The sequence below is a fragment of the Carettochelys insculpta genome, chromosome 7 (genome assembly GCF_033958435.1).
Source record: "Carettochelys insculpta isolate YL-2023 chromosome 7, ASM3395843v1, whole genome shotgun sequence".
In the NCBI taxonomy this organism is placed as follows: domain Eukaryota; kingdom Metazoa; phylum Chordata; order Testudines; family Carettochelyidae; genus Carettochelys; species Carettochelys insculpta.
This window is the reverse complement of record NC_134143.1, coordinates 24,268,379-24,296,342: the sequence shown is the minus strand read 5'-3', so window position 1 is coordinate 24,296,342 and position 27,964 is coordinate 24,268,379. Positions and strand designations below refer to the sequence as shown.

At 37.1% G+C, this 27,964-nt stretch overlaps 1 protein-coding gene across 8 annotated transcripts in view; it reads left to right on the top strand.

The window, feature by feature from the left end:
* The window catches only part of CCSER2 (coiled-coil serine rich protein 2), a 107,993-nt gene extending 84,765 nt beyond the window's left edge, over positions 1-23,228 (top strand). For 4 of the 8 annotated variants that reach the window (XM_075000134.1, XM_075000132.1, XM_075000133.1 and 1 more), the window contains exon 10: positions 18,771-23,228. In XM_075000134.1, the coding sequence (XP_074856235.1) occupies positions 18,771-19,604 (834 nt within the window). In that variant the 3' untranslated portion in view covers positions 19,605-23,228. Of the gene's footprint in view, positions 1-5,759; positions 5,845-11,131; positions 11,172-18,770 lie in introns of all 8 variants that reach the window. The other 4 variants (XM_075000137.1, XM_075000135.1, XM_075000138.1 and 1 more) reach the window with 2 other exon arrangements.
* Positions 23,229-27,964: the final 4,736 nt, after the last annotated feature.

Sequence of the window (27,964 nt, the reverse complement as noted above, 5' to 3'; positions counted from 1 at the left end):
TTTTATTTATAGTTCAAATATTTGTAATACCATATAGTGAATGCTGTATACTTTCTCTTCTGTGTCATAAAAAAGCAAAAACCTCCATAAATATTTAATACATTTCAATTAGTATTCTATTGGTCAATAGGGTGATTAATTGTAATTATTTTTTGTTTGCAATTTTTGAGTTAAACACAAGTTAAAAGTGATGAATCAACAGCCTTACCAAATAACTTTTGTGCTAAATTTGTCCACATGTTGTTTGATGTCCTGCTGAAATCCAAATCTAAATAACTGGATCTCCTCTGGTTGACAAGGGCCTCGTTACATACTGTTAAAGTATGCTGTATAGCTTTGATTTTTCATGGTAGCCTTGGGAAATTTGGCACTGTTTGGTCATTATGAAAATCAGCCTATGGTCCTTTATGTAGCATCCATGTGTATTTTCTAATTTTACTTATGAGATGTCCTGTTTTTTGTCATTCAACTTCTAATGTCAAACAAAGATTGTTTTAAATGTAGAGTTTTGGGGAATCTTAAGTCTAATGGTCTTACCAATGAAAGATTCTTTACCTTCTGTGTTTCTCCTTGGACCCAACTAGGAGACAGGTAAATTGCACAAACAGATGTGGTCACAGTGAGCACTCAGACACTATTTTGTTGAAATTTCATTTGTTTTATTGACCTCTCATTTCGGATGTCAGTTCAAAATAAATGTTCTCAATCCATTTTTCTCCCCTTATATTGTTACCCAAATACAACCTCCCTCCCCATTTGAAAACTTGTTGTTTTATTGCATTTGGAATGATTTGCTAAACAGTGACCTTATCAAGCTACAATCCAAGATGTACATGCACAACTTTTTTTAGCTTGATTTTAGTGATGACAATTTTATAGCCCCTCTGCTAACGTTAATATGTTTGTGTACTATCTTGCATGGCTTGGAAGAATTATAAATCTAGAAATGTTGGCATGAAATCACAATGAAGCTGGAACCAAATTGCATAAAATATCACTTGCAATAGAAGGAGAGGCAATATTTCCATGAGAGAGGAGTAAAATAAAAAGAAATGGCTTTAGAGACTTTAATACAATATATTTTGTCACCACAAAACAGTGTAATTTTTAATAATTTTTGCTTTAACTTTCATATTCCATGTGAAATAACCTTAAATGAATGTTTGCTTCATTGCAATCAGATTCTGTACCACTAAACCTGGTATTAATTGGGAAATATTAACATTTACTAAGTCTGTTCTCCCTCACCCCAATGGACCATATTTTGAAGAACAGTGAAATTTGAAAATCCTGTCACAAGAGTATAATTCCTCTTGACACCAGTTTAGGAAATAACCAATATGTATTTAGTGTAGAGGATCTCAAAGTGTTGGTATCAGAATAAACTATGTTAACAGTGGTGATGCTGTAGCTTCTTGTTACAAAATATAACAGAATTCTAAATGAGCAATTCTTTTTTAAAAATTTGTTAGGGTTCATTAAAGATAGCTCATGGTTTAGTGCACTCCACCCTACCTATTCTCCCCTCCCTGCAATTTTATTTATTTGATTGTGGTAAATGGCCATGTGCCTTGCTTCGACTTTTTAAAAAAACAGGGCCATTTAAGTATAGCATATCTGTTTGCCAAGAGTGTTAGGAATCATCATTTGTGCCAGGCTTATTCACTTAGGCTAGGTCTAAACTACAGAGACCTTTCAAAAGAAGGTCTTCCGGATGATCTCCTCCGAAAGACCTTTCGAAAGCATGCATCCACACACAAAAAAGCAGATCAAAGGAGTGATCTGCTCTTTCGAAAGAGAGCATCCACACAGCCAGGAATCGAAAATGAAGACTGCTTTTTGAAAAAGGGCCCTGCGGAGCGCCTACGTACATTTTCTTTCAAAAGGGGGCATTCTTCATGAAACAGGAAAGGAAGAGCGATTACAAAAGGAGCACCACGTTCTTTCAATTTACTTTCACAAGAATGCTTTTCATATGTAGATGCTTCATGGGCAATTTCGGAACAGCCCCCTTTTTTCAAAAAAATATTTTGAAAGAACTTGCTAGTGTAGACACAGCCTTAAGCTCTCTACTAAAAGACACTTTCCGAGAGCAGATTTAGTTCTTCTATGTTCTAGGACAAATGCGCAAACAATTTCAAGCTTGGTAGTTTTATTCTTTTAACCTCTAACTCATTCATAAGGCAGAGAGACTTAGAATTTTTTTTCCTTTAAAACAGTTAAGGACATCCATATTTAAAAAGCAATGTCTGCTTGGTCACTTTCATGATGATTGCACATTTTACATTCATGGTATATAGCATTCTGATATTTGTTGTTATATTACCAATGTAGGCTGCCATTGGCACATTAGACCATAATTGTTTCAAGAGAACAATTACTATCTGTATTATATTGATAATCCATAGATTAATGCCTTCCACTTATTCACCACTGCTGCTTATTCACGCAGCACTATAGAGAGTATTTTATCTACTTCCTTTGGCCATTATCTTTTAAAGCTCATTACAAAGTAAAATAAAACATAGGACGTTATGTTTAATATTAAGGGCTTGATGTCAGTGCAGAAGATACAAATATATTGGAAGCTAGATTTTTTTTTCTGTTTTCAAATTGCTGCCACATGCCTAAGAATTGCAGCAAATGTGATTAAATAATGTGAAATTACTGGCTGTTGTGTCTCGCAACCTCTATGAAAGTTTTATATTTGTAGTCTTTTGTATGTTTTGATTTTTATTTGATGACACAGTTTAGCTGCCACAGTTTTTAAAAACTGGTAATGACCATTCGCATTAGTGTAGTTTAATCTCCAGTCATTGATGATATATGGGCTACTCCCCTGCCCTGGAATAATGTCATAACTTTAAAAGCCTGTCATGTCAGGTTACCAGTGGAAGTATTACAATCTTCTTACCTGCCATTTATTTTACAACAACAATGGAAAAATGTTTTACATGTCTTAGGGAAGTGGGGAAAGTAGTATTTTGCAAGGCTGATTTATTATCAACATGCATGCTTGAGAGTCAGGGCAAGGTAGCTTTCTATTAAAAGTAGCAACAGGTATTCACACCCTATGAACAAATATAAAAATTATACAGTTTACCTTTTTAAAAAGTGTTTTAAACACTTATCTTATGAAAGTTCAAAATTGCAAGCAATACTTCAATAAAATATTATTCTCTAACCATTGCATGGCTTTCATGCATTGCTTGAAATATATTACTCTCTGACCATTGCATTGTACTCAAGACTTAATGTCTCTAATATTAAACAGATACAGAATTTTTAAAGCCTAATCCTTAAGTCATTTTAAAATCTGCTTATGACCAGTTGTTTGACTTGATCAACAGTTCCTTGTTGATCCTTGTGGGCAAGGAAAGTCTTGACAGGAAAAGCAAAACACAGTCTCTGCAATTCCCCTTTAAAGGCTAGCTGAGGTATCCTGTCCTTTATCTGTTCCAACTTCCCCTCAAGTCAAGTCTGGTTCAGATTTCTACATCTCCTGAAGTCTTTGAATAAATTGCCTCAGACTTCCTCTGCAATACTTGTTGGGTTGGCATCTGGATTTTTTTTTTCCTGGTGGACACTTTGGTGTGTTTTGAGGTAGCCTTAAATATGAGTCCATTGGTACGTCCTCTGCTGCTTTTGCACTGAACTTCCATTTTGAAATTCAGCATAACTGTTAACTCAGTGCTTACTTCTATCTTCAATATTGGTTTTCCTGCTTGTGTGGTATTGCACATTTTGCATCACTCCATTATATTTTTAGCAATGTCTGAAGAAGACTCGTGACTTCTCAGCAGCTGAAAATCTTGTCAGATGTTTATAAGGCCAGGAATGTCAACAGTGTTAAGATTATAGTAAATGTGAACAGGGAATCAGTTATGTAAAATTTTTGTTTCATGGGCCTACCTATCAGAGGCAGTCAGGGGGAGCTCTGAACTGTCTCTCTGGATGGCCTTTTTCCTACTGATTGCAGAAAATGTTCCATTCTTTTGTTGGCTGCCCCATGAGCCTTTAACATTTTAATAATTTTTCTGTTTTGTTTATGGGGTAATTTTGTTTTTCCAGTATCAGTGGATACAGTCTAAATTGTGCTAATAGCATTGCTGCATCTCCAGGAAGCAGAATTTGTCATTATATAACAGTCTAATTCTTGGCCAAACCCTGTGTGAGTCTTCACCATCACAGATGGAGAGCTCAATAATTGTTTGCAATAATCAGCGTGTCTAGCTATGGTCTGGTAGGCTAAAAAGTGTTTCTGATGAATCAGCTTAGGTAGTTCTATCTCATCAGTTTTTGAATATTCTCAGCAACTCTAAAGGTGGCGCTGTTCATCAAATTCTAAATATTGATCAAACGTGTGGGGTAATGTCACAGTACTTTTCAACCTACTATGTGACTTTCTTATGACAAAATTGAATGATACTAGGTGAAATTAATGAGTCAGTGTCGTCTTGACCTTTTGATCATTTTATTCATTATTAGACCATTACTGGACTAAATAAACAGTATTTTAATAGAAATAACTATGTTGCTAAGTGATCTTGGAAGGGAATTCTGATACCACAGCAGTTCAAAAAATGGAGACTTTTTTTTTCCTTTTTGAATTTGGTGATGGGGTAGGGAGAATCATCTGTGCCTTGAGAGAGATTGTGGAAATTGCTTTTCCTCATTCTGGTACAGTCCAGTTCCATAATATTGGATTAATTGTCTGTTAGTAAAAATCATCATTTCTCTCTGAAGTCTTAACACTCGTGTCTCTATATTAGACAATCCGTGAAAGCAGAAGATGTTAGTTTTAGACTTAGTGGGTAGAAGAGTACCCTGACACTGGATTGAAGGAGGTAGCCTAGATTATTTCATGACTTGAGAGAGAAATTCCAGTCTGGATGGATTTCTTTTAAAGGTAAGGTTCTGGAGAAAATGCTGGGCTGCATTTAAAAAAATAAAAAATACTGCCATAGGAGACCATCCTCAACTATCATCTTGGTCCCCAAAGACCTTATATGGAAATGCAGCTGTCATTGATGTATACCAAATAAATAACCATTTAGGGGTATGGTAGGGCAAACTTGCATTTCAGAGATCTTTTAGAGATAACTTTATATGTAATTTTGACACTTGCAGACTTCACACCCATACCCTTTTGCAGTCAGTAACAGTTTTTATCCAGGTATGAAGGATGTAGACTAAAGCTTGTCAGAATACCTTTTCTCCATTAGTACCTTTTTATGCAACCTAAAGCTCGTATGTCTTTCCAATAAAATAAAATGATTAAGTAGGCTTATTCTCACTCACATTGAGATGCTTTTGTCTAAATGTTATGTTTGGGGGCGGGGGGGAACGACCCTGTTCTTTCCTTATCTGAGTTGGGGCTATTTTCACCACAAAAACAAAACAAAACAAAAGTCACGTTTTTTCCTTTAAATTCATTTTCTAATAACAAAAACAAAAAAAAAACTTGTTTTACCAAAAATGTGTGTGCTCTCTCTCTCAATAGATACTTTCTAAACTAGGGGATCTCTGATATATTTGTCATATAAAGGAAAAGTAAGGTATCTGCCTAGTCTAATGTGGGAATCATAATTTGCCCAGCTTTGCTAATGGTTTTAGTAATTTGGGGGTTTAAAATTAACAAGAATGTGTTGTAAATGACATTTATTTATTTATTGGAAAAAGGACTTGAGTGTCTTTTTGGTGTCTTTTTCCCCTGTTCTCTTTTTTATTATACCTTTTCCCCCTCTCTTTCTGTACAGGGTGGGTATTCTGCTCCCTCCTTCTCTCCCTGGCAGGGCTCATTCCAGGGCATCCCTCGGACTGTTCCACCGCTCCGCAGACAGAGTGAGTCTGTACCTCTCACTCATTTCCCTCACTGTGTTCCAGTAGAAACTTTCTCTTTGCACGCACTGTTCTCAGGCAGAAGTTTTCCGGCATATCCCATAGTCTGTGGCCTAACCCAAGTGCTTTCTGCAGTCACTAGCAGCTACAAGTTAAAGCAGTATAGCAGCTATTCAAAGCTGATTTACCGTGTTAGTTCTTGAGACCACCCTAAATAAGCCCTTCTTTTCAATCTTGTCTAACATATCTTGTTTCCTGTATTTTCCTTCCTTTTCTGTGGCCCTATTACACTGTGCTATTGCTGTGTGGTCTTTTACTCAAACTCTGCATGTGCCCATACACAGGTGTCTATATATGTGCAACATGTACCTTATTACTATTTTGCTGAGAAAAATAGTGGTGTTCTCACTGCAACCTGAGAGGGACGGCTTTTTATGACTTTTCCAGGTGGCTGTTTTGAAAAATGAGTATTTCTCACACTAAAATGTTTGTTGTGAAAAGCTATCTGATGATGCACTCTGAGTGGCTGTTTCAAAGCATGCATGATTTATTAATATTGCTTATGTGCTAGCTGCTGCTTGAGCCAAGGCCAACAATGGTGAGGGGGAGTCAGATGCCGGGTGATTTGAAAAGGGCACAGGAATATGGGCTGCTACTGTGGCAGCAGCAGTGGGGACCAAAGCCACAAGCAGCACTGAGGGCTGCCGGGGCAGGGGGGGGGGGAGTGGGGCTATGGATTTAATACCCACCCCCCAGGGCCAAATGAAGTCTGTCAGCCATCCTGATTTGAGCTAATATACAAACTAAAATTGTTCTGTTGCCTTGGATCTGAATTACCAAAGACAAAACTGCTGATTTTAAATTGAATGCTTAGCTCAGTGGTTTGAGCATTGGCCTTGTAAATCCAGAGTTGCGAGCTCAATCCTTGAGAACACCATGGAGGGGTCTGGGACAATTAGGTTTTAAAAAAAATCTGTCAGGGATGGTGCTTGGTCTTGCTAAGAGGGCAGGGGACTGGACTTGATGACATCTCGAGGGCCCTTCCAGTTCTATGAGATAGGTATGTATGTATAGATGATAGAAGAATGGTAAGTCTTATTTCGAGCTTCAGTAGTTTGAACGAACTTCTGCATGTGGCAAAAGAAATATAACCAGTTAATAAGGATTACATAGTATTCATCCACATTTACTGTAATTTGCAAAATACAGTACTGTACAGTGATTTTTACGGATGCTTAGCTATACACAAGTTAGCTTTGATCAGAAGTAAGCAAAAATGAATTTAGTTATTGAAGCAAATGAAGGTTTAAAATTCTGTGCAACGTAAGGATAAGCTACGTCCTGGAAAACTATTAAATTGAACTTGTACTGAAATAATTGCTAGCAAAAGCTCACGAGGAAAATCTCATGATATTTAATACATTTTAAAGAAATGTAAAATACTATCTTGGCTTTTTTTTGTGAAAATTGCTTAAACGATTCAGCATTAATAAAGGTTAAACTGTTGTCTGAGCATTCGAGGCCTATATCTTTTCGCCTTTAACATATTCACAGGTTTAAAAACAAGTAATGCTGTTTGAAGTGCCCCTAAATGAATCAATTTTGTACGTGCTTGTATTTTTAGTTTACGTGCTCTATCATTACATGTGATTATGCTGCTGTTTGCCTTCTGCAAAAACATATGAAGTTATAAGACTGTTAGGAGGAAGTGAAACAGGCGTATCCTACAGAAGGATAAACTTATTTTTTGTAATTATTTGGATGTTCCTGGCTTCTTTGCTGCAAATTTTACTGTTAGGTTTTATTAGGAAGGTACATACTGGAGCTCGAAGTGTGGCAATGTGAAATAATCATGTTTCTTTGTGTATCTTAAAGTATAAGCAGTCTTAGTAGCACACATGCCAAACCAGCGCTCAGTGGCATCTTTTTTTAAAGTATGGCCTCCAGGAGACAACATTACCAGGAATAAGATTGGTAGCCCTAGCTAATCAGAATTTGTAGCACAATTATTTTCAGAAAATAGCCTGTCAGGGTATACTTTCAAAAGTAGGCGAAGGTAGGTTTGCAACATGTAGATGTACATCAGCAGATGGAGGGAGCCTTGACTGCAGTTAACATAACTGTTGTACTGCATTAATTGTGGAGGAGCATGATGCAGGCCCTTTCAAAGGTCCGGAGAGGCTAAGGCCATTTTTAGCTTTTGAAGTCCCTGGCCATAATAAAAAGAAAAAAAAAAATGACAGATGAAAACAAAATGAGGCATGACAAGAGTGAGACATAATCTGACTTTTTTAATTTAACAAATACTTCAATTATTAAGGAAAAATCTAGCTTTTGTGCAGTGTCACAGCTGATATTAAGCATGGGGAGTCCATTCTAATGTTCTTCCCATAGCTGAATGGTGATAGTTCTTTACCCACTTTGTGTTCACTGAAGCCACTGATGGGTCCAGACTCAGGCAGATAAGCAGTGCAATTGTAATATTAGGAAACACCACAGAAAGTCCAAGTTTGAATATTTCTTGAAGCAATTCCTTTAGCCTGCAGTCCAGTTCCAAATTTGTGGACTATATTATTTTGAGGAATATCAAATGCCAAAAAATTAACAAGTGTCGCCTGCCTGCATCTCACCCCACTGATTAGCCCTGACATGATGTATGCTTGGTTTAAATCAGCCATATGTCTCTTTAGAGATACTTGATTCCCATAGTCCTTGTCAATTTCTTTTTTGTAGCTGTTTGTTCTGGACGCCAATTAAGAGGTATCATCTGCAACCTACTGCCAGCTGTGGATGTTACAAAATTTTACAAACTATCAGAAATTTACTATACAACCTCTGTTAATGTCAGCAGTCTGAATGCAGATGCATACAATTATTTATTTATTTATACAGTTCCAGTGTGTTGCTACTTTGCAGAACAAATAAAACTGCTACAAAAATCTTACAATCCAATTATGTTTACCATCCAACCATATGGTTAGTGCTAACAGACGTCAGTGCTAAATTTGCCAAATGTACCTTCCTTAATATTGCACAGTGTTAGTGAACATATTGTTGGGTACATGTTTTGAATTTCCCTAGGGCACCAGTTTGATATTTGGTGAGCTACTCTCATCATTGGCTAACATAGGGAAAAGCGGGGAAACCAAATTCCAGAGTCTCTGTGGATCCTCCAAGTCAAGTGCTACAGGGCAGAATAAACCCATTTATCAAACCCAGTCCTTTTCCTGTGTTTAAATGGGGGGAGGATGGTGGGTAGACTCCCAGCCCACCTTCTCCAGGTTCCATACCAGGACCTTGTGAAAACAGCTGCCTGTCAATGTTTCCAATAACAGTTGCATGACCACTTCGATTCCCTGGGCCGCTTTCCCCTCCCCTTCTCCAGTCCCTTCCTTACCTGCAGGTTCTTCTCTGTGGTACCTGCTTGGGCTTGTTCCTCCCAGATTCTCCACAGCAACTTCTCTCTTCATCTCCTTGCGTGCACTGAGCTAACACAAGAGAAGCCCTTTTTAACCAGTCTTAATTGTCCCCAAGTGTACTGATTAGTCTGACTCACTTAACTCTCAAAACCTCCTAACTGGCTCCAGGTGTTTTAATTGGCTTGATCCCACGGATTGATTCTGGCAAATTCCTGCAAATGCTAGATTAGCCTCTGTGAGTTTACCCTGAAAATATGGACCTATTTAATTTAGGACTAATGTATTTTCCTTCCACTATTCTCCTTTAGTTCTCTGGCCTGACTCTGTGACAATACTTTTTAAAAATGAACACAAATCTAATTTCATGAGATGTTCCACAAAAAACATTAAATTTCTTTGCCAGGTAAAAATATTAATCCTCATTGGCCATTTAGAATGCTTTGCAGTTCAGAGACCTACACAAGTGGGGGAAAAAAAAAAAGGCTTCAGAAAAACTGGGTTCTCTCCGGTAGACATGGTGAGGGAAAGATCTAAATGTTGAAAATATTCCGTGAAGCAGTTGCACTACAGTGCATTTGTGTGTGTGATGTTTATACGTTGATTTCCATTTTGTGAAGTTAACTTTTTTAAAGGTTAATTTTATGGAAAGATGCAGTGGTGTGGGTGTCTTTAAAAGAAGTGTTAAACATGAAAAGCAAAAAATCTGGAAGCATTTAAAATGTGGCAGATAGCAGTTTGTCAAATATTTACAAAAATGTAATTGAGACTCTCTATATATGCACTCTCACATCTGTCCAGATATACAAAGTGCATGTTCTGATATGGTAACATTTTGTTGTTTTTGTGTTGGGGTGTCGTCATTGCTCACAGCTGACAAAACAACGGATTATACAGAAACTATCCCAAAAGAGTTCTTATCAATTATTGTCATTCCTTACTGTTTAGTGCTCTACGTGTGCTACGCATCTGACAGATTTCTAATGTATTTTTTTCTGGTAAGATTTAAAGAAATGGGATCATCTTTTATATAAGTCTGTAAATTGAGGCTCCTTTGTGGTCTTGAATACTATGCTACACAGTATAGCAAATTAAAAATGAAAAGATTCTAACAGTTTTTCAGCCATAAAAATATCCTGATTCTAAGATCTCATATTGTGGCTCTTTCCCAGAGTAGAAACAAAAGTTGGCCTACTGGGAAACTGGAAATGATCACTTTCCAATGGTATGAAACTCAGAAGAAAGATTGTGAAATATTAGATACTTGCACTCCCAAGAGAATATGTTTCCCAATTGGCCCGAGATGGTAGGAACTAAGGAAATTCCACATTTGGACAGCAACATTGAGGCAATTTTATTTTAAAAACCAAAACCAAATACAGATTCTGAATCTGCTGGACAAAGGAGTTGAAAGTTACTAGGGAGTCCCAGAAACGGTAGATTAATAGGTGGTGAATGTAACAACATTAAAATTACATTATAAATACAGTTTATCATATGGGTCTGCAGTATTACTAGATGTATTTGATCTCTGGGTGTGCATGTGTATGAAAAAAGTCAAGAGCATGCACAGTCAGTATAACAATTTATGTTAAATATTGTTGGTAGTACTTGATCACTCTAAGAGGTAACCCTAAAGTTCAAGGATTACAGACCTTTTTTGGGAAGTGTCTTATGTATATGTAAAACTGTCTCTTAATGCACATTATCATCTTTTATGGTTGCTGGGCTTACAGTAAAAGGCGACATGCAAATAAAGGGAAAGAACTTACAAGTCGGTCATGGCAATTGCTCGTTGTTGCGTCTTGGTCTTCTGACATCATTGTCCTTGTCTTTTTTTCTTGTCTCTGCTTTCCCATTATGCCATTGGCAAGGAGTTGAGAAGTTAGTCCATTACTTCTGTGATAAAGCGTGGTACGGTACAACTTCAGATTTCTTCCCATCTCCTCCTCGCACATCTCTAATATTTTTTGCTCCCAGCATGATGCATGCATGTCAAAGCCACGCATGTAGTCCAAGTTATTTATTACACCATTTTTCCCACTTCAAAATATTAAGGAAAATGCTGCCTTATTTGTTCCATAAAAGCATTCTGTCTAGAACTGAGATCAGAGATACAGCTATGTCTTTAAACATAACAAGGTTGTTAGCATATAATGAAGCTTAAAGTAATGTTACTTTATTACTGTCTTTTTCATGCGCACATTGTCTTAAATATTTTGTATTCATAAATGACACTTAAGCTTATTTGCAAATTGTCTCAAGGCCAGAAACTATCATAGTGACTCAGTTAATACAAGTGATTTAATGGAAATCCTTCTCGTCAATTAAATATTTTTCTGGCTGCGACACTATCCAGATAGATTCTTCTGGAAGAGTTGAGTAATTTGTGATATGATTCTGGCACTGTGGCGGGGATTGCATTTAATCACTTGTAATTGAACATAACAAATCCCTGATAGGTACAAAATTCTAGATAAATGTGCTGTTAAAGAATTAAGTCTTTTGCTTTCATTTTTATAAGTGGAAAGTGTACACAAATCCTATTACGTATTTAGTGGCAGTTTTAAGAGGACTTTCTTTAGTTACACCGTAATTCTAGTACATTCATTGGAACCTAAACGTAACTTAACAATTAAATATATATCCACTTGGTCATTCTGTACATCAACGATATGTAAAGACTATTAGTATAGTTCTCTGTACTTGGTCATGATAAATCACTACCTGAAATAGACTCCAGTATTTGCAATCATACAGAGCAATGACAAAATTCACAATGCATTCATTGCAGTAAAGCACTGTTATTGCTACTGGATAGGACATCAGATTTTTTTTTTTTCATAAGGACACTAATATTAGACTTCTCTAGCTAATTATAGGTCACCATGTATTATTAATTTCACATAAATAGCGTGGAAATGAGCATGCTATAAAGGAACAAAATGCAAAAGTTAGAAAATACAAGTTTGCACTGAAAAACATGTTATGAACATTACTTGCCTCCTTTCCAAATAGTCCTTCTTTTTGCTTTTATATAAATTACTGTTCTCTTACACACTAGCTGGAATGTCAACATCCTTGCATGTAAATAGGTGATATCCAGTTACAATTCTGTCAGGTACACCTGCACTGCTTTAGTCCAGCCACTCTGGAAACAGGGTATGTTGGATTACAGACTTTTCTGGGATGTGGAGGGCACTGTCAGCAATGTACCTCTAATCCTTTTCCATCCATGTGTGGAATCAGTTTGTGCACTGAGGCATGTATGAATGTGTACCAGCAACAGAAACACACGACCTAGCTGTGGGTGCATAGCTAATCAACTGGACAGCATTTAAAACTCTGATCAGCTGCATATGCCTGCATCTTACAAGGAACACTGGTTGTAGTGCCTGAGCATGGTGGCAATGGGGTTTTTCCCTAGTGCCCTGCTCCCAGGGGCCCATGTGGCTCTGTGCCCCCCCATTGTTCCCAGGCATCAACTCCTGCCACTATGAGAGCAGCCATGGAAAAGCCTACAGACCAGCATTTTGCTGCACCACCATGCCCTTAGCTGTGGGTGAGAGGAAGTAGCAACACAGAACCACTTCCTCTTCCCACTGCCAAGGTCTATCCTCTTTCCTTTCCTCTGGCCTAAATGATCATTACACTGCCAGTACCGCCTAGAAGAACTGATAATCACGTTTAATAACTAGATAAATTAATCTGTGCAGTAAAGTTAAGCATTACTATTTGTGGTTCTGGTTATGTATTTCACACTTGTATTAATCTGTTTTCTCTGCCTGAAAATTCTCAGTGAGGTCATCATTTTTTTTTGAGTGATAGTTCCTGTTGTATTACTCTGAGGGTTATGCACATGCACCTGGAGTAGTAGAGTCTGTTGGTCCATTCATGTACCCCTGCATTGTCTTGTGTGTTTATGTAAATTGCTAAAGGGCATGGTGGATCAACAGTGTCTTCAGCTGCTTTTCACCACCATAAGGTCAGAGTCAGAGCTGCTGCTTTCCAAACTTTCCAGAAAAAAAGTTTTTATTCAGAATTTACTGATTTTTGTAGTAGTTTTCAGTTCATAGTAATATTTGTAAAACTAACAACTTTGGCAGGAAACTGCTTTGTCATTTTCCAGCGTCCCCATCACCCCACACAAGTATCTGGATAGTAGACTATGCTGAAAATTTGAGAAATTAGGGTCTGCATTTCCTGTACATCCTCATTTTCACTCAACCACAAGCATCAGTGCTGTCTGTACTGCTTGAGAAAAGCTCACATCATGTCTAAGTGCAAGAGTTTTCTTGGGCAATCTGAGAGGGCCTTTCCAATAACAGGAAGGACTCCACTAGAAGATCCTGCTGAACTAGGTGGGCACATATCACTTCCTGCTCAGCAGAAAGATCTTGCCATCCAGGCCATTAGCATTCCTGTGCTCTTGTACTATTTCCTCTATCTGAAGGCATTGGGAGTCACCTAATTCCAGGAGGGAGAATGAAGTGATGATTAGTGTTTTCCAACCTCCTAGTGCAGGGTCATTCAGTTTTAACTGACCTTTGACTTCCTCATTCTGGAAAGTAAAGGCCTGTCCATCCAGCATATCGCTCCACTGACAGACCTCAGCCTAGTCCTTACATAATTAATGACCTCTCCCTTTGAACCCCTAGCTTCCTGCTCCCTTTCTCAGCTGTCCATGAAGGTTGCTTTCCTAACCTGCATGGAGGGTTAACAAGCCAGAAGCTATTTTCTACCAAAAGTGGTTTCCTGCTTCTACCACAACCAACCCATCCATTTGCCAACCTTCTTTCTCAAACCACTTACCTCAGATATGGAAGAGCGGTGTCACTTCCTTGGAATATGTAGGGCCTTTGCCTTGTACTTACAGAGAATGAGGTCACTTTGGAAATCTCCTAGACTATTCGGAGCCATAGGAGACTATTTCCACCTGAAAATATCGAAGTGGGTTTCATGATGCATTACACTTCTATTAACTATCAGGACTGTCCCAAGATGGGATACATGCTATTGCACAAGAGCATAGCTATTCTATAAGATCTTCAAGTAGTATACACCCTGAGTAACCACTGAAGTCATATTTATGAGATCAGCGAAGAGCATCAGCTACTTCAACACAATATGCTCATTGTGGGCATATGTAAGGCAGCCACATAGAGTTCAGTATATACCTTTTTCCCCATTATACACTAATGCACAATTCTGCAACAGGAACCTCATTTGGCACAGTGGTTCTCTGTTATACTTTGGAATATAATAGGCACCATCACCCAAAGAAGAATGGGAGTTTAATGGTCTGTAACTAGAAGTTCTTCAAGATGGTACAGCCACATAACACTCAGTGATATACATTTAGGGACCACATGTCTCTCATCTCCAATTACAAGTAAGTAACCTCTCCTTCTGTAATGAAATCTTTATTGCTGATTTGAGTCTTATTCTAATCTTCCAGTAGTATAAACCCAGAGTAATCACTGAAGTCATATTTATGACATCAGTGTTAGGCTCTTTGTGATTCATTTTAAATAGATGGCCACATTTTTAATATTGGGAAATTTACTGGAAGATGTTGAACCCATCTGTGCTAAAGCTATATCATAACATTCATAGTTTAAGCTCTAATGCTGCTTTCCACTTCGGGCTCTAGTGTTCGCATCTTTTGATTATGAAAGATGTTTTATGTATGTACGTCTTTATACATTTGGTAACATCTTCCATGCAATTTCTGTAATACTGACTGCAGTTGCTTACCACTCCATCTTTCAGTTTAAGCAGTATTTTATTTTTTTTGCTGTTTTTAAAATGGCAGCCCAGATACAGCATTAATAAAAGGTCAGTTTATAAGTAGTATTTCAGATATACTTACACACATATTATAAGAATATGAAGTTTAAGTGGGTGGTGGAGGTTGTCCCTGGCACTTACATTTCATAGACTTTACACTTCTTTGAGTGGCATTTGACTGTTACTCTGGGGGCTTGTCTACGCTTGCCCTCAGCTTTGAAGGGGACATGTTAATATGCAGCACTTCATTAGGCTAATTGTCCCCCGCGGCAACTTAAAAGCGTCAAACTTTTGGGGAGTAAAGGCACTCCAAAGTAGCACAGGCACTTCGAAGTGCCTGCAGCTACACACATTCCGGCACTTCGAAGTTTGACAATTCGAAGATGCCGTGGGGGAGAATTAGCCTAATGAAGTGCTGCATGTTCACCACAGCACTTCATTAGTAATCTCCTGTCACCCTGATTAATATGTCCCCTTTTGAAGTTGGGGGCAAGTGCAGACCCAGCCTGGGGGTGAACTGGCACATAGTTTGTGTGCAATTTAGTGTTCTTATATAACCTATTTGTTTTTTTTCTTTTATTACAAAAAATGGAGGGAAAATTAAACAGCTCTTTTCATGGGAGACATCTACTTTGCCTCTTAAAAATATTTTTCTCTAAATTAGATTATAAAATCTTAACTTTGAAGTATTTTGGTTCTTTATTCAGCACACGTGCATTGTGAATAGTTCTAGTCTGACTTACTTGTTTCTGTGCTTAAGAGCTTTCTCAACAGTTGTTTTAGTTTATAAGTGGGTTCTCCAAATTGTGAATTGCTTGGGCTAACATTATCCCCTCTTTGCTATGCAAGTCTTCTTGGTAATAACAGGTACAGAGACTATCCCTGTCCATTCCATTAAGATATTGTGACAAATTTGCCAGGATTTATTCTTTAAGCTTTGGGATATATCATAGAATCATAGAACACTAGGAATGGAAGGGACCTCGAGAGGCCATCAAGCCCAGCCCCCTGCCCCAATGGCATTATACTACTACATTCTTTGTAGCTGTGGTATAATTGCTTGGTAGGAAAGAAAATGCGCAAGTTTATCATACTCCTTTGAAGATTGGTGGTGATAATCACTGAAAGAAACAATAATTTACTGTGAAATTGATACTCTTCATCTCCCTCCAATTTATCACACACTTCTTTATGAAAGCACCAGTCTCCACTGTGTTCAGTGCATCTGCACTTCTCTTTTTCAATCATTGATGTCACTGGCCCAGCCTCTAGCTTGCCAATATGGAGTTGGTGAACCCAAAGGAGAAACCTCCAGTAAGTCAAAATTAGATTAATAAATTATCCTGATCTATTTTATCTCCTTCAATTCACTCTTTATTGAGGACTTATAGTGGAGGTACTCAATACCTGCTGATGAATGAGGCTAGCTGATGTATGTAAAATTGGAAAAAAAATAACCTAAATAACCCAAATTACATGTACAACATGATGGGGTCAAATTTAGCTACGACAGATCAGGAAAGGGATCTTGGAGTTATAGTGGATAGTTCTCTGAAGACATCCACGCAGTGTGCAGCGGCAGTTAGTAAAGCAAATAGGATGTTAGGAATTATTAAAAAAGGGATAGATAATAAGACAAAAGATATCATACTTCCCTTATATAAAACTATGGTACGCCCACATCTTGAGTACTGTGTGCAGATGTGGTCTCCTCACCTCAAAAAAGATATATTGGCATTAGAAAAGGTTCAGGAAAGGGCGACTAAGATGATTAGGGGTTTGGAACGGGTCCCATATGGGGAGAGGCTAGAAAAACTGGGACTTTTCAGTCTGGAAAAGAGGCGATTGAGGGGCGATATGATAGAGGTATATAAAATCATGAATGGTGTGGAGAAAGTGAACATAGAAAAATTATTTACCTTTTCCCATAATACAAGAACTAGGGGACACCAAATGAAATTGATGGGTAGTAGGTTCAAAACTAATAAAAGGAAATTTTTCTTCACACAGCGCACAGTCAACCTGTGGAACTCCTTGCCGGAGGAGGCTGTGAAGGCCAGGACTCTATTAGGGTTGAAAAAAGAGCTTGATAAATTTTTGCAGGTTAGGTCCATAAATGGCTATTAGCTAGGGGTAAAGTATGGTGCCCTAGCCTTCAGTACAAGGGCAGGAGGTGGATGGCAGGAGATAAATCACTTGATCATTGTCTTCTGTTCTCCTTCTCTGGGGCACCTGGCATTGGCCACTGTCGGCAGACGGGATATTGGGCTGGATGAACCTTTGGTCTGACCCAGTATGGCTATTCTTATGTTCTTATGTAAGAAAGCTGATGAAAGCTGAGGTGCTTGTTAATCTGTGTAACAATCTAAAGTGCTCTTTGAGCTTAGTTTACTTGGTTGAGCAAGGTATTAAAAATAAAGGCATGCTCACTCAAATAATCCTCTGTATCAGTGTAATATGCTGAAAAACATAAATCAAAGGAGCCTACTAAGAAATGTTTCTCCTGCTTTATTGATTTATTGTAATGGTGAATGAAACTTACACAATGTTATTTGCGCAGAATCAGATAAAAATAAACAACATGTCTTGGAAGAATTTAATTTCATGCTTCTCTATTTAGGCAGCTCCAAAATGAGACTTAATGGTAGTAGTCATCTTTTAAAAAGGAAAAATAGAAAATTATTCAAATGTTGAACTTTAATAATGGAAGTGCAGTATGGTAGATTTTCTCGTGGGGGGGAAAAAAGGTTGTGAATTATAGAATCCTGAGCAATTCTTTTCAAATCAGGGCACAAAATCAAGGTTGACAAAGTTTTTGTTCATTTCCGTACAGAAGAGTTCCGTTTAAAAAGCAGAATGTCATATTAACCTTTGAAGTCCTTTTACAGGGAAGAGCAAAAGAAAAGTAGGGAGGTGACCCAGAAGAGGTACTGACAACTTTTTTCTTTCTAATACTAGAAACTCCTTTCAGATAAGCGTGGTTTAACAAAGACTTTACAGTTTATCTGATGATGAATATAATATATGCAACAAGAAGATATTACATGATGTATCTACATCCATTCATTTGAATAACTTCTAGGATAAAACAGCTATATAAATCTAGTCAATAACCTAATTAGGACAAGTTTTTATATCAAGTCCTTAGCTCACCAAGAAAATTAAATCTTTAGAAGTGATGTCTTTAGAACACACTTCAAACACAAACTTCTCCAGTGAAGTCCTTAACTAGCTCTTAAAAAAATCATTAAAATTGATGAAAGGCTTGGGATAGCTAATTGGAATCTGCAGCAGGTAGAAGATAAAAGATAGATGCAATCTAACAAATGACAGCTTTAGCTATTATTAAAGGCACTTGAATCTCAATATACCAGTGTTCAGACATGGCTTTCTTACATTTACTACATTTCAATACAATTAAAGAACAAAACATGAAATTGTTAGTTGACAATCTTTTTCATTCTTTATTTTAAATCAATATGTTTCTCTTGTGTTTCATTTTAGTTTTGAGATTTATATTTTAGTGCTGGCATAATTCTTTTGTACACAATTTACCAGTCCCACTTGTGTATATGTCGCATAGATCCACCTGTTGTGACGGTCAGCTTCTTAACATACAAACTGCATATGTAAGCGTCAAGTACCTGATTGGCATATGTGGAGTTAAAATGTTAACTATATAGGCTTCCCTTATCTAACGTTAATATATTTTCTTTTTAACAGCCTCAAGTACTACAGCCTTCCAGCAGCCTTCCCAGTTCCAAAGACCTCACCCAGGGAAAATTAATAAAAACACCACTTACCGAGGCCCACAGTGAGCACCCTATACAGGGCTTGCATGAAAACAATGATTGTCACAATCAAAATGCTGCAAATGGCTCTCTCATAAATAGCCTGAATGAAGTGAACATTTCACTGAGAAACCATTTAAAGGTTGTAAATAAGAATGCACCTTTTGAGGAAAATTTGAAGATTAAAAAGAGAGGAAAAGAACCAGAAGAACTGGCTCATAATGAAGATAGTACACTACAGTCTCTTCTCTCTCCTTTTCAGACACCTGCTCGAGCGGATGCTAGAGATGTGCAGGCTAAGTTAGCTGTGAAAAGTCAGCCTTCATCCACAAAACAGGGTTCTCAGCCAAAGACTTTAAGAGCTTCAGAACCCCCAAGCCAGAATGCTTTAGTGCCTCCTACAGTAGCCATTACTGCACCATCTCCAACCTGCTCCACTGCTTCCAAGGAGCCTGACCTACCACCATCAAGTAGTGTAACACAGTTACAACCACCACCCAGTCAGAGAAATCTTAAGAGTAAACCAAGTCAGAGAATTTCTAAACTTCGCCCACCAACTGTGTCCTTCTTTAAATCTAAGCAAATAAGCATCCCAAAATCTTTACTTGTGTCAGCAGAACCTCTGGTCTGCCATTCCAAGACTAACATCCCAAGGCCACTGGCACATAAAAAGGAAAATGTGCAAAATGATTACATTGGTTTGCATTCTGGGGATAGTTTGCCCTCTAATCGACATTGCCGCCTCCCTAAACCAAAGACACATTAAAAACATGGCATCCGTCTATGTGTCTCATTGGAATGAATCTTACATCAGCTGCTTAAACATATACTGACAGCTTTAGTTATGGCTTTATCAAAATCCTCAGAGTATTAAGAGTAGAATCTGTTATTCAGATTTGCCTATTGCAATCTGGAAGTTGATCCAGTCAAACTGCATCTTCTCTTATCATAATGGTTTATACTTAAATATACCTGTGGCCTGCATTGGCAATTTTATTACATTACCCTTCTGTCTCTCTTAATAACTTAAAAAAATGCTGAAGCCTGATGACTACTAGACACTTTTCCAAGGTGTTTCACCATGCACTTGAGGATGACAGGCTGCTTGCAGAAATCATTTCTTGTCCTTATTAATGTGAACTGTTGGACATCAAAATCACCATTCAATCTAATCTTTCTGTTCTCATTAACAGTTCGGTTTATAACAGTGGAAAATAGAGTTATTCTCTATTAACATATCTTTTCCTGGCCATAACTTGACTCTATATTCCAGAGGCCTATGCAACATAGTCATACTTTTCAAAATAATCTCATGACTTCAGTGACATGTAATTAATGTTATTTTAATGTAGACTTATTTCCCTATAGGATCCGATTGTTGCTCTGTTTGCTTCGGAACTTATCTTCATCCTTCACAGGTGGTAAACAGATCTCAGAGTGAAATGTCTCTTATTTGCACAGAAATATCATCCAACCATTCTTTTGTGTTGTTTAATAGGTATTACTGGGTAAATTTTTGAAACCGAGTGCGAAGGATACTTGTGCAAAAACCTGCTAATGCGGTTACTTTTGAGATGGTGCATAATGAGCCTCTTGGGATAAAGTGTCTATGACAGCTATGCTGAGGCTTTTACAACATACATTTTAATTGAGAACTTTTAACTTTATTATACTATTTTTGTATTTATTGACTTCCTGTTTATTGTTAGAAGACACTGAAATAGCTGACTTGAAATGTTTGCACAAAACTTGAACGTATATATAGGGTTTGCAATTATTTTACATAATAAAAGTTTTTTTTTTTTTAAATTTAACCTCCTTTTTCTAATACCCACAGTTTTGCTTTGAGCAGTTCTATGATGTAATAATCAGAGGTGGTGCTCTGACTATTTCAGCAAAGGGTACTTGCTGTTTTTTTGGGGGATTTTTTTTTTCTAGTAAAGAATTCTGGGGAAATAAAGCAAGGAATATATTTTTGCTTTCTCTGGGAAGGCATTCTGATGAAAAATGGTCTTCAAATATTTGTCAGGTGGCAGAAATGGGGTCACAAAATTTGAGAAGGCAGACACTATGGGTTGAGTAAATACATATGCAGCAAAGTGTTCCAAAAATTTACCCGTGTAGCCCACAAAACACAGTATCTTGTTTTCTTGAGCTTATGTGTAATGCTGAGACTCAAGACTCAAACACTGTCAGGAATAGTATTTTCAAAAACTTACTCTCCAGTGTGCAGTGAAACGTAGAAACAAGACAGTGTTCTAAGCTTTTGCTGAAAGAAGATGTATTACAGTACAGTTTTCCTGGGAATATATTATAACTGGTAGTAATAAACTCTGGCACTTAAGATGAGTGGCTATCCCAGAGAAAAAATGAGTGACAAACTTTTGAAGAGATGGCACATGAACAATGTAAGCAAAGTGCTCATATTTCATCAGTGAGGTGAACGAATTCCAGAAGTTTGCTTGATTTAATTTATTTTTCACACCTGGTTGTAGAATTTTGAAATGAAACAGAACCATGTTTTTCTGTTAATTTGTAAAAAAATAAAAATAAAATCTTACCATTAATGTAGTAGTAGCTATTACATAAATTGATCAAAATAAGTCTAAGCACAAGATTACTGTTATAATTATCAATTTTTTTCCTTGTAGAAAGACACCAACTATCTTGTTTGCTGTCCTGAAGCAGAACAGGCATTATATATGGGGGGAGTAAATAAAACTGACTTTGTATATGTTCATATAATTAACTGACAGTTGACTCATTTCTCTAGAATTTGAAAAGTGCTGACGAAATAATCGGGTTCTTGGTTCATTTTCAGGTCTGTATAGATTTTTATGGACGTTCAGAAAGCTGACTTTCCTTCAGGGGAAGGTGATTTTATTTTTAATTTTATACAGTTTAAGGAGAGACTTTCAATTAAAGAAATGCTGTTGGTTTCAGAGAGAGATTTCAGAATGGGTTCTGTTATTCCCCTTTCTTCCTCCTATCCTCCCAAAGTTTTCACTAGTCTGATTTACATTTAAAGTGATGGTAAAATTATTTGATGTAAAAAATCCTGCACTTTTACTGACTTTAAGGTACAAAGAGTCCATAAAGGTTTCTCGAGAAATACAAAATTGTTTAGGTTTTTTGCAAAAATAATTTTTGGTCCTTTGTATTTTAATAGAAACTTCAATAAGATATATTCCTCTGAAAATACACAGACATACATACGCACTCACTCATACACCCTATATTACCTTAAGACTAGTAAATAAGAAATGGAGGCAAGGGTAGCAGAGCAGTTACATGTAGGACACCATTTTGCCAGTGTAAATTGTAGTTGTGTTCAGCTGAAACTCTATGGTCAATATTCATTCATCTAAACACAAGTACATATTTCTGCTACTCTCGTGACTTTAGCAAGGGTTGTTCCAATGTATGTACAGAAAGTCCAGAGTATGAAGTAAAGTTTGTTCGTTGATGAGCAACTGGAAGAGAAGTGAAACTGAGGTCTTAATCCAGTGAAAGGGGGAAATGATGGTGCCAAATGGAACTCTTCATCTGAAATGGAAGCTTATTTAAAGATGGAGATGTTTTATCAGTACTGGTAAAGGTGATTCTGAATGAACAAAATAGAGGGTTATATGCAAAAAAAAAATACATTTGTGAAATTAGTTATTACTGATTTTCATTCATTTCAGGTCTCGGATTTTCTTTTGTGCAATACTCACAAAAGTATTTAGCTACTGCTCAGAATGTGTGTATTCAGAAGAGACAAAATAAATTACATTCTAACAAGTGAAAACAAAAGGAGGAGAAATAATTGAATTGCACTTTAAATGAGCTTTATTGCTTGGAGCTGTGCCTAAAATAATCTAAATGTCTCCTTTTCTGTGTGTTTGTTTTGAAACTAATTTCTGTGCAAGTGTTCCTATTTCCAAGGTATCTTTATATTACTTAACAGAAATAGTGCATACTCTAGCATGTAAAAACATACATATACTGTAGCAGGTTTTCATTGTGCATTGATTACATTTTTTAATTATGGAAATTTAACACCAATGCAACTTAAAAGAACCCCCTCACCTCTCTCCAAGCTGGTACTTTATTTATCCCATTTGAAATCAATGGCAAAATTTTCATAGGACTAATATTTAGCCCTTATAGGATAATGTTCCTAGACTATATTATGCATCTGTTAATGGGAAAAAAATATGCAATACCAACCCCGGGGGTTGGTGCAAGTAATTGTTAAGCATAGCTACTGAAAGTCCCCAAATACACTGAAAATGTTTTTACACAGTTCACTTCAAAATGATCCTAGAGTTCAAAATCAGACTGCAAGGAGGTTCAACTAGACTGCATTAGAGATAAAAAAAAAAAAAAAAAAAAAAAAAAAAAAGAACAGTTAATTTTGGTCTTAGCTGCTGATTTATTGTAAAGAAGCTAGAAGACATGAATACCGTTTGAATGGTTTATTTTGTTATTTTCATGTCACTACCATAAGACATCCATATATTGGTTTATCGCATGTCTGGGAGAGGGAAAGCTTCCTATTTTGCACAGCATATAATACTCTTAATATGAACATTCTCATACCATTCAGTGGAAATCTACTAATGAATTGGGCTTCTACAGTTATCCTTTTTCATCTCATCTTAATGGCTGGCTCTAAGGATTTTAAGAGATGATCATGTTGGCAGGCATGAGTTTTTATAATCTACAACCATGCCATCAAGGAAATTTAAGAGTACTTCAGTCACCATTGTGGTAAAGCTGCTCACTGCCTATTTAAAGCACCACTATAATAACAATGTTAACTCCAGTGTTGGTATTTAAAGTCTTAAATTCAATATTAGTTACAAAAAAAAACTCCGTAATGTCTACATTGTTGTTTTCTTTGCTTTATTTTGTTAAACCCAATTCAGATAAAATACTGTATATTGGAATTTGCTTGTAAAATTGAGTTAAACACCTGTATGTAAAAAATTCTCATTTGTGTTGTGCTAGTGAATACAAATAAAAATAATAATTCCAAGTATCCAGTTCTCTCAAAATTCATTTTGCCTTTTTACTTTATTCCACTGTAAGTTTTCAATATGAAAAGTTAGTGTGGAAGAAAGGAAGCTATAGTGATGCTTAATCTCCACTATTCTTCTAGTGCTTTGTGTTACTAATGGATTTGTGTCTCTCTGAAACAAGTCATCCTTTTCTAGTTAAAACATTTGGAATTTTTTTCCTCTGATTTTCAAAATAAAGCAATATGAAAAAAAAAAAGGAACATTCAAATTTTAATTGTAATAACCCTCTGATAGAATCTGATATTAATGTAGATGAGAAGAAGAATGGGATAGATTGGATGAGGTGACAACTCGTGAGAGGGGAGATGGCAGGTAATGCATAAAGGATTGTCCAATGTAATTAACTTTTAATATTAAAAGATATGATCGACAAGATTGTCCTTGATGCTGATTAACCAAAGTTGTGTAAGCCAACAAGTCTCTCTGTATACAGTTCATATTCATTTATTTGTGCATACATGACATTGAGAAGCCTTTTTAAAGTGGGTACCTAATAAATTGAAACTTGGGACTACTTTTTTGTGTCCTAATAATACATTTGTTTCTTCACTTTCTCATTAGGCTAAACAGTTTTATAGGAGATAATGAGAGGTAACAGAGGCTACGTCTACACTACCGCTGTCCTTCAAAAGATGTTCTTCATGAAGATCTCTTCCAAAAAATCTTCTTTTGAAAGAGCGCATTCACACACACAAAACGTGGATCAAAAAAAAAATGAGGACTGCTCTTTTGATGCTTTTCCTCATCTGGGAGAGGAAGAGGGCTTCTGGAAAAAGTGTTGTGCTCTTCTGATTTAGTATTGAAGGAATACGTTGTGTGTAGACACCCTGCAGATTTTTTCGAAAGAAACACTTTTTTCAAAAAATCTCACCAGTGTAGACATAGCCAGAGAGACCAGAAATCTAGTTCAGTTGGTTAAACGTCTCACCAGTTTCAATGGATGAAATGCAAATATCAATAAAAAATAAAGTGGCAAAGAGGTGTGCAATGCCTTGCAAAGAAAATAAATTCCCCAAAAAAGTAGAAAAACAGATTAACAAACTCATGAGTGCTAGTGATTGGCTCAAAGTGAGATTGCAAAAGATTAAGAAAATTTCAAACTTCAGATGAAAGCTATCTCGGGGGAGGGGTTTATAATTTGCTTCTCGAAGACCATAATGTTAAAAATAATAGTACTCTGTTCCGGTTCAGGGAAGTACCTAAATACATAAAATTCCAGTGGAACTTCAGCACATGCTTAAATGGGTTCCTGAACTGGGACCTAGAGAGCAAATTACCCACATTTTTTCCTGTGTCTGACAGTATTCAGCCTTTGTTCTTGTGCCTTGCATTTCTCTGATATTTGTGGATGGTTTGGTGTAAATACACATTGCTCCTGTATACACATTCCAGCTGTAAATATTGTCCTTTATTGTTATATTAACCTATCACAGAGACTCTAATTTTTATAAATAACTGTCTCTTGTTCAGGACACAAAAGCAAACGGCAAGTACCAATTTTAAAATAATGTACTGTTACAGAAATGTCTTTAGAATGATACGTAGGATTGTCAGGTGTAATCTTTAAAGCTGAAGAAAAGCTCAGCATTTCAAATCCATGGGAAACCAGCCTTTTTGTTTGTTCCAAATCAGGATAAAAAACTAATATTTTTAAATTAACAAACCTGAAAAATAAAGTTAGAACAAAACATTTTGATATTCTTGAAGTTGAGATGTTTCATTGGACCCAAAATTTTTCGTTTTGATCATGTCAACATTAATTTCCAATAGTGGTGCATTGCCTTAGGGGACAACGTAGTTAAGAAGCCTGATGTCCTTATTTTCCTTTATGTGCCAGCCCTCCCAAGAAGCTGGATGGAATCCCCCATATGCACCATGCAAATGTAGTCCTCCATGGAGCTTTGCCAAAGGGAGAGAATACAGCCCTGAAATGCAACTCCCATAACACAGTGTACTGATAGGCTGTGTCTACACTAGCAAGGTCTTTCAAAAAAAAAAAAAAAAAAAAAAAAAAAGGCATTTTCCAAAATAACCTGCAGTGTCTGCACGCAAAATGAGGTCTTTCGATCTGAAATTGAAAGAGTGCTGCACTTTTTCCAGCAGCCCTCTTTCTCTCCCAGAGGAGGAGGAGCACCTTTTTTCAAAAGATTCTCCCTGCCTCCCCCAAATAAAAAATGTGTAGATGCCTAGGGGCCGTTTCTTCAAAACACCAGACCTCATGGCACTGGACTTTTTGATCCCTGTCCTGCTCTTTTGAAAGAGCGGAGGCTGTGTAAATGCTCTCTGTCGAAAGTGGATTGATTTTTTTTTCTATCCACTTTTTGTGTGTGGACGCGCTCTTTTGAATGAAGTTTTTTCGTTAGAGATCTTCCCAAAAACCTTATTTCATGATCATTGTAGTGTAGATGTAAGCAGAGGGAAATGCAGTTTGTTTTGTAAAACTGATTCAAATCACAGGGCTTTTGGGCAGTTCAAAAAAACATTCTGATTCAAGTTGAGCTACCCCTAAATGAAAGATTTCATTTAGATTTTCCTAATGGAAAATCTTTTGTTATAAATGGTGAAGTTTCTGTGGGATTATGTGAAAACTGCATTGCCCACTGAAATTTCCCAAGCAGCTCTAACTATAATCAGCTGGCAACTTTACCTACCAACCACACACACACAAATTCTTTGTGTGCACGCTGGGCTTTTAAAATAACTTCTTTGGATCTCTGATGCCCTGATTCTGCTTGGGTTATTTTGTTGTTTTCTTGATATGAAAGCTGGAAGTAACCAGTAGATCATCTGAACTCCTGTCACACGTGATAGAATGCCACCGAGTTTCTCCTGTATTGAGCCCAATTATTTGTGAATAATATTGCTGGGGTACATGAAAGAAACAACAATGCCGAATGCTTTTAGGTTTAAGCCCGTAGCGTCCAATTTGTTCGCCACTGCATTGCAGCGAATATAGTTCTTGAGCCACATTGAAGCTCTTGGAGCCTTTAAATGTGGCTCTTGCTGAGAGCTGTACATGTGGAGTGCCATCTGCCCACTCTGCACATACACCCCACTGCTTCGTGGGAGGAGCACATGGCAGCCCCAGTGGTGAGTCGTCGTCGAATTAGAAGTGGAAGGCTGAGGGTGCCTAGCTCTGGGGGAGAGGAGGGTATTCATTTAAAGGGGAGGCTGGCTTGGAGGGAGGGGAGGATATTCATTTAGATAATAGTTCATTTTAAAATACATGGCAAGATGAAAACCACAAGTGTGTCACTCTTCAAATTCCTATTAGACTGCTATTCTAAGCAGTATTGCAAGAAGTTGAAAGAAAAACTACTCATTTGGGGAAAAACAAAACTAATTTCATAATTGGGTAGTACCTGGATCAGAGTTTGGATCAGGGCAGACAGGAGAGGAGGTCATGTTAATGACACTTGCAAGCAATGTGCCACTCGTAAATCCCCCTGCTCCTTTTCTCTTGGGTCTGCCTACTTCAAATAAAAGCGTGTTCTTGAGGCAATGGTCAGCTGTAGAGGCAGAAGAGCTTCAGCTGTTCCATTTTGAGCAGAATGAAGATAGTTGTCTGACAGCACAAGATTGCTAGAGGGGAAGGAAAAGATTTAAAAAGAATGTAAAATCCTCATGTTCTCCAGCTCAGTATTCCTAATATACTTATTTTCTTTCTAAAGAACATTTTAGAGGCATGTTTAGAAACAACAATCACAGTAACGATAAGCACTTAAGTGAAGTCTACACAAAATTAATCAGATTCATATGGTATTTCATTAATGGGATTATGAAAATTCAGTTATACTTGGAATGAGAATTGGATCTTGACTAGCATCAACAGATAACAAAGAACCTAAATAATTTGCATCTCCAGTGAAAGTGTTAAAACTAACACTAATCTAGACTTCTGAAAAAACAGGGAATTGCTTTCTTCCTCCCCTCTTCTATTCTGTCGGTGGAAAAAGTACCCAAAAATGTTACTTCAATAAAAGTACTGCTACTTTGGAAAAGAATGTAAGTAAGAGTCAACATAGCCTGGAAAACCACTTCAGTAAAAGTACAAGGGTTG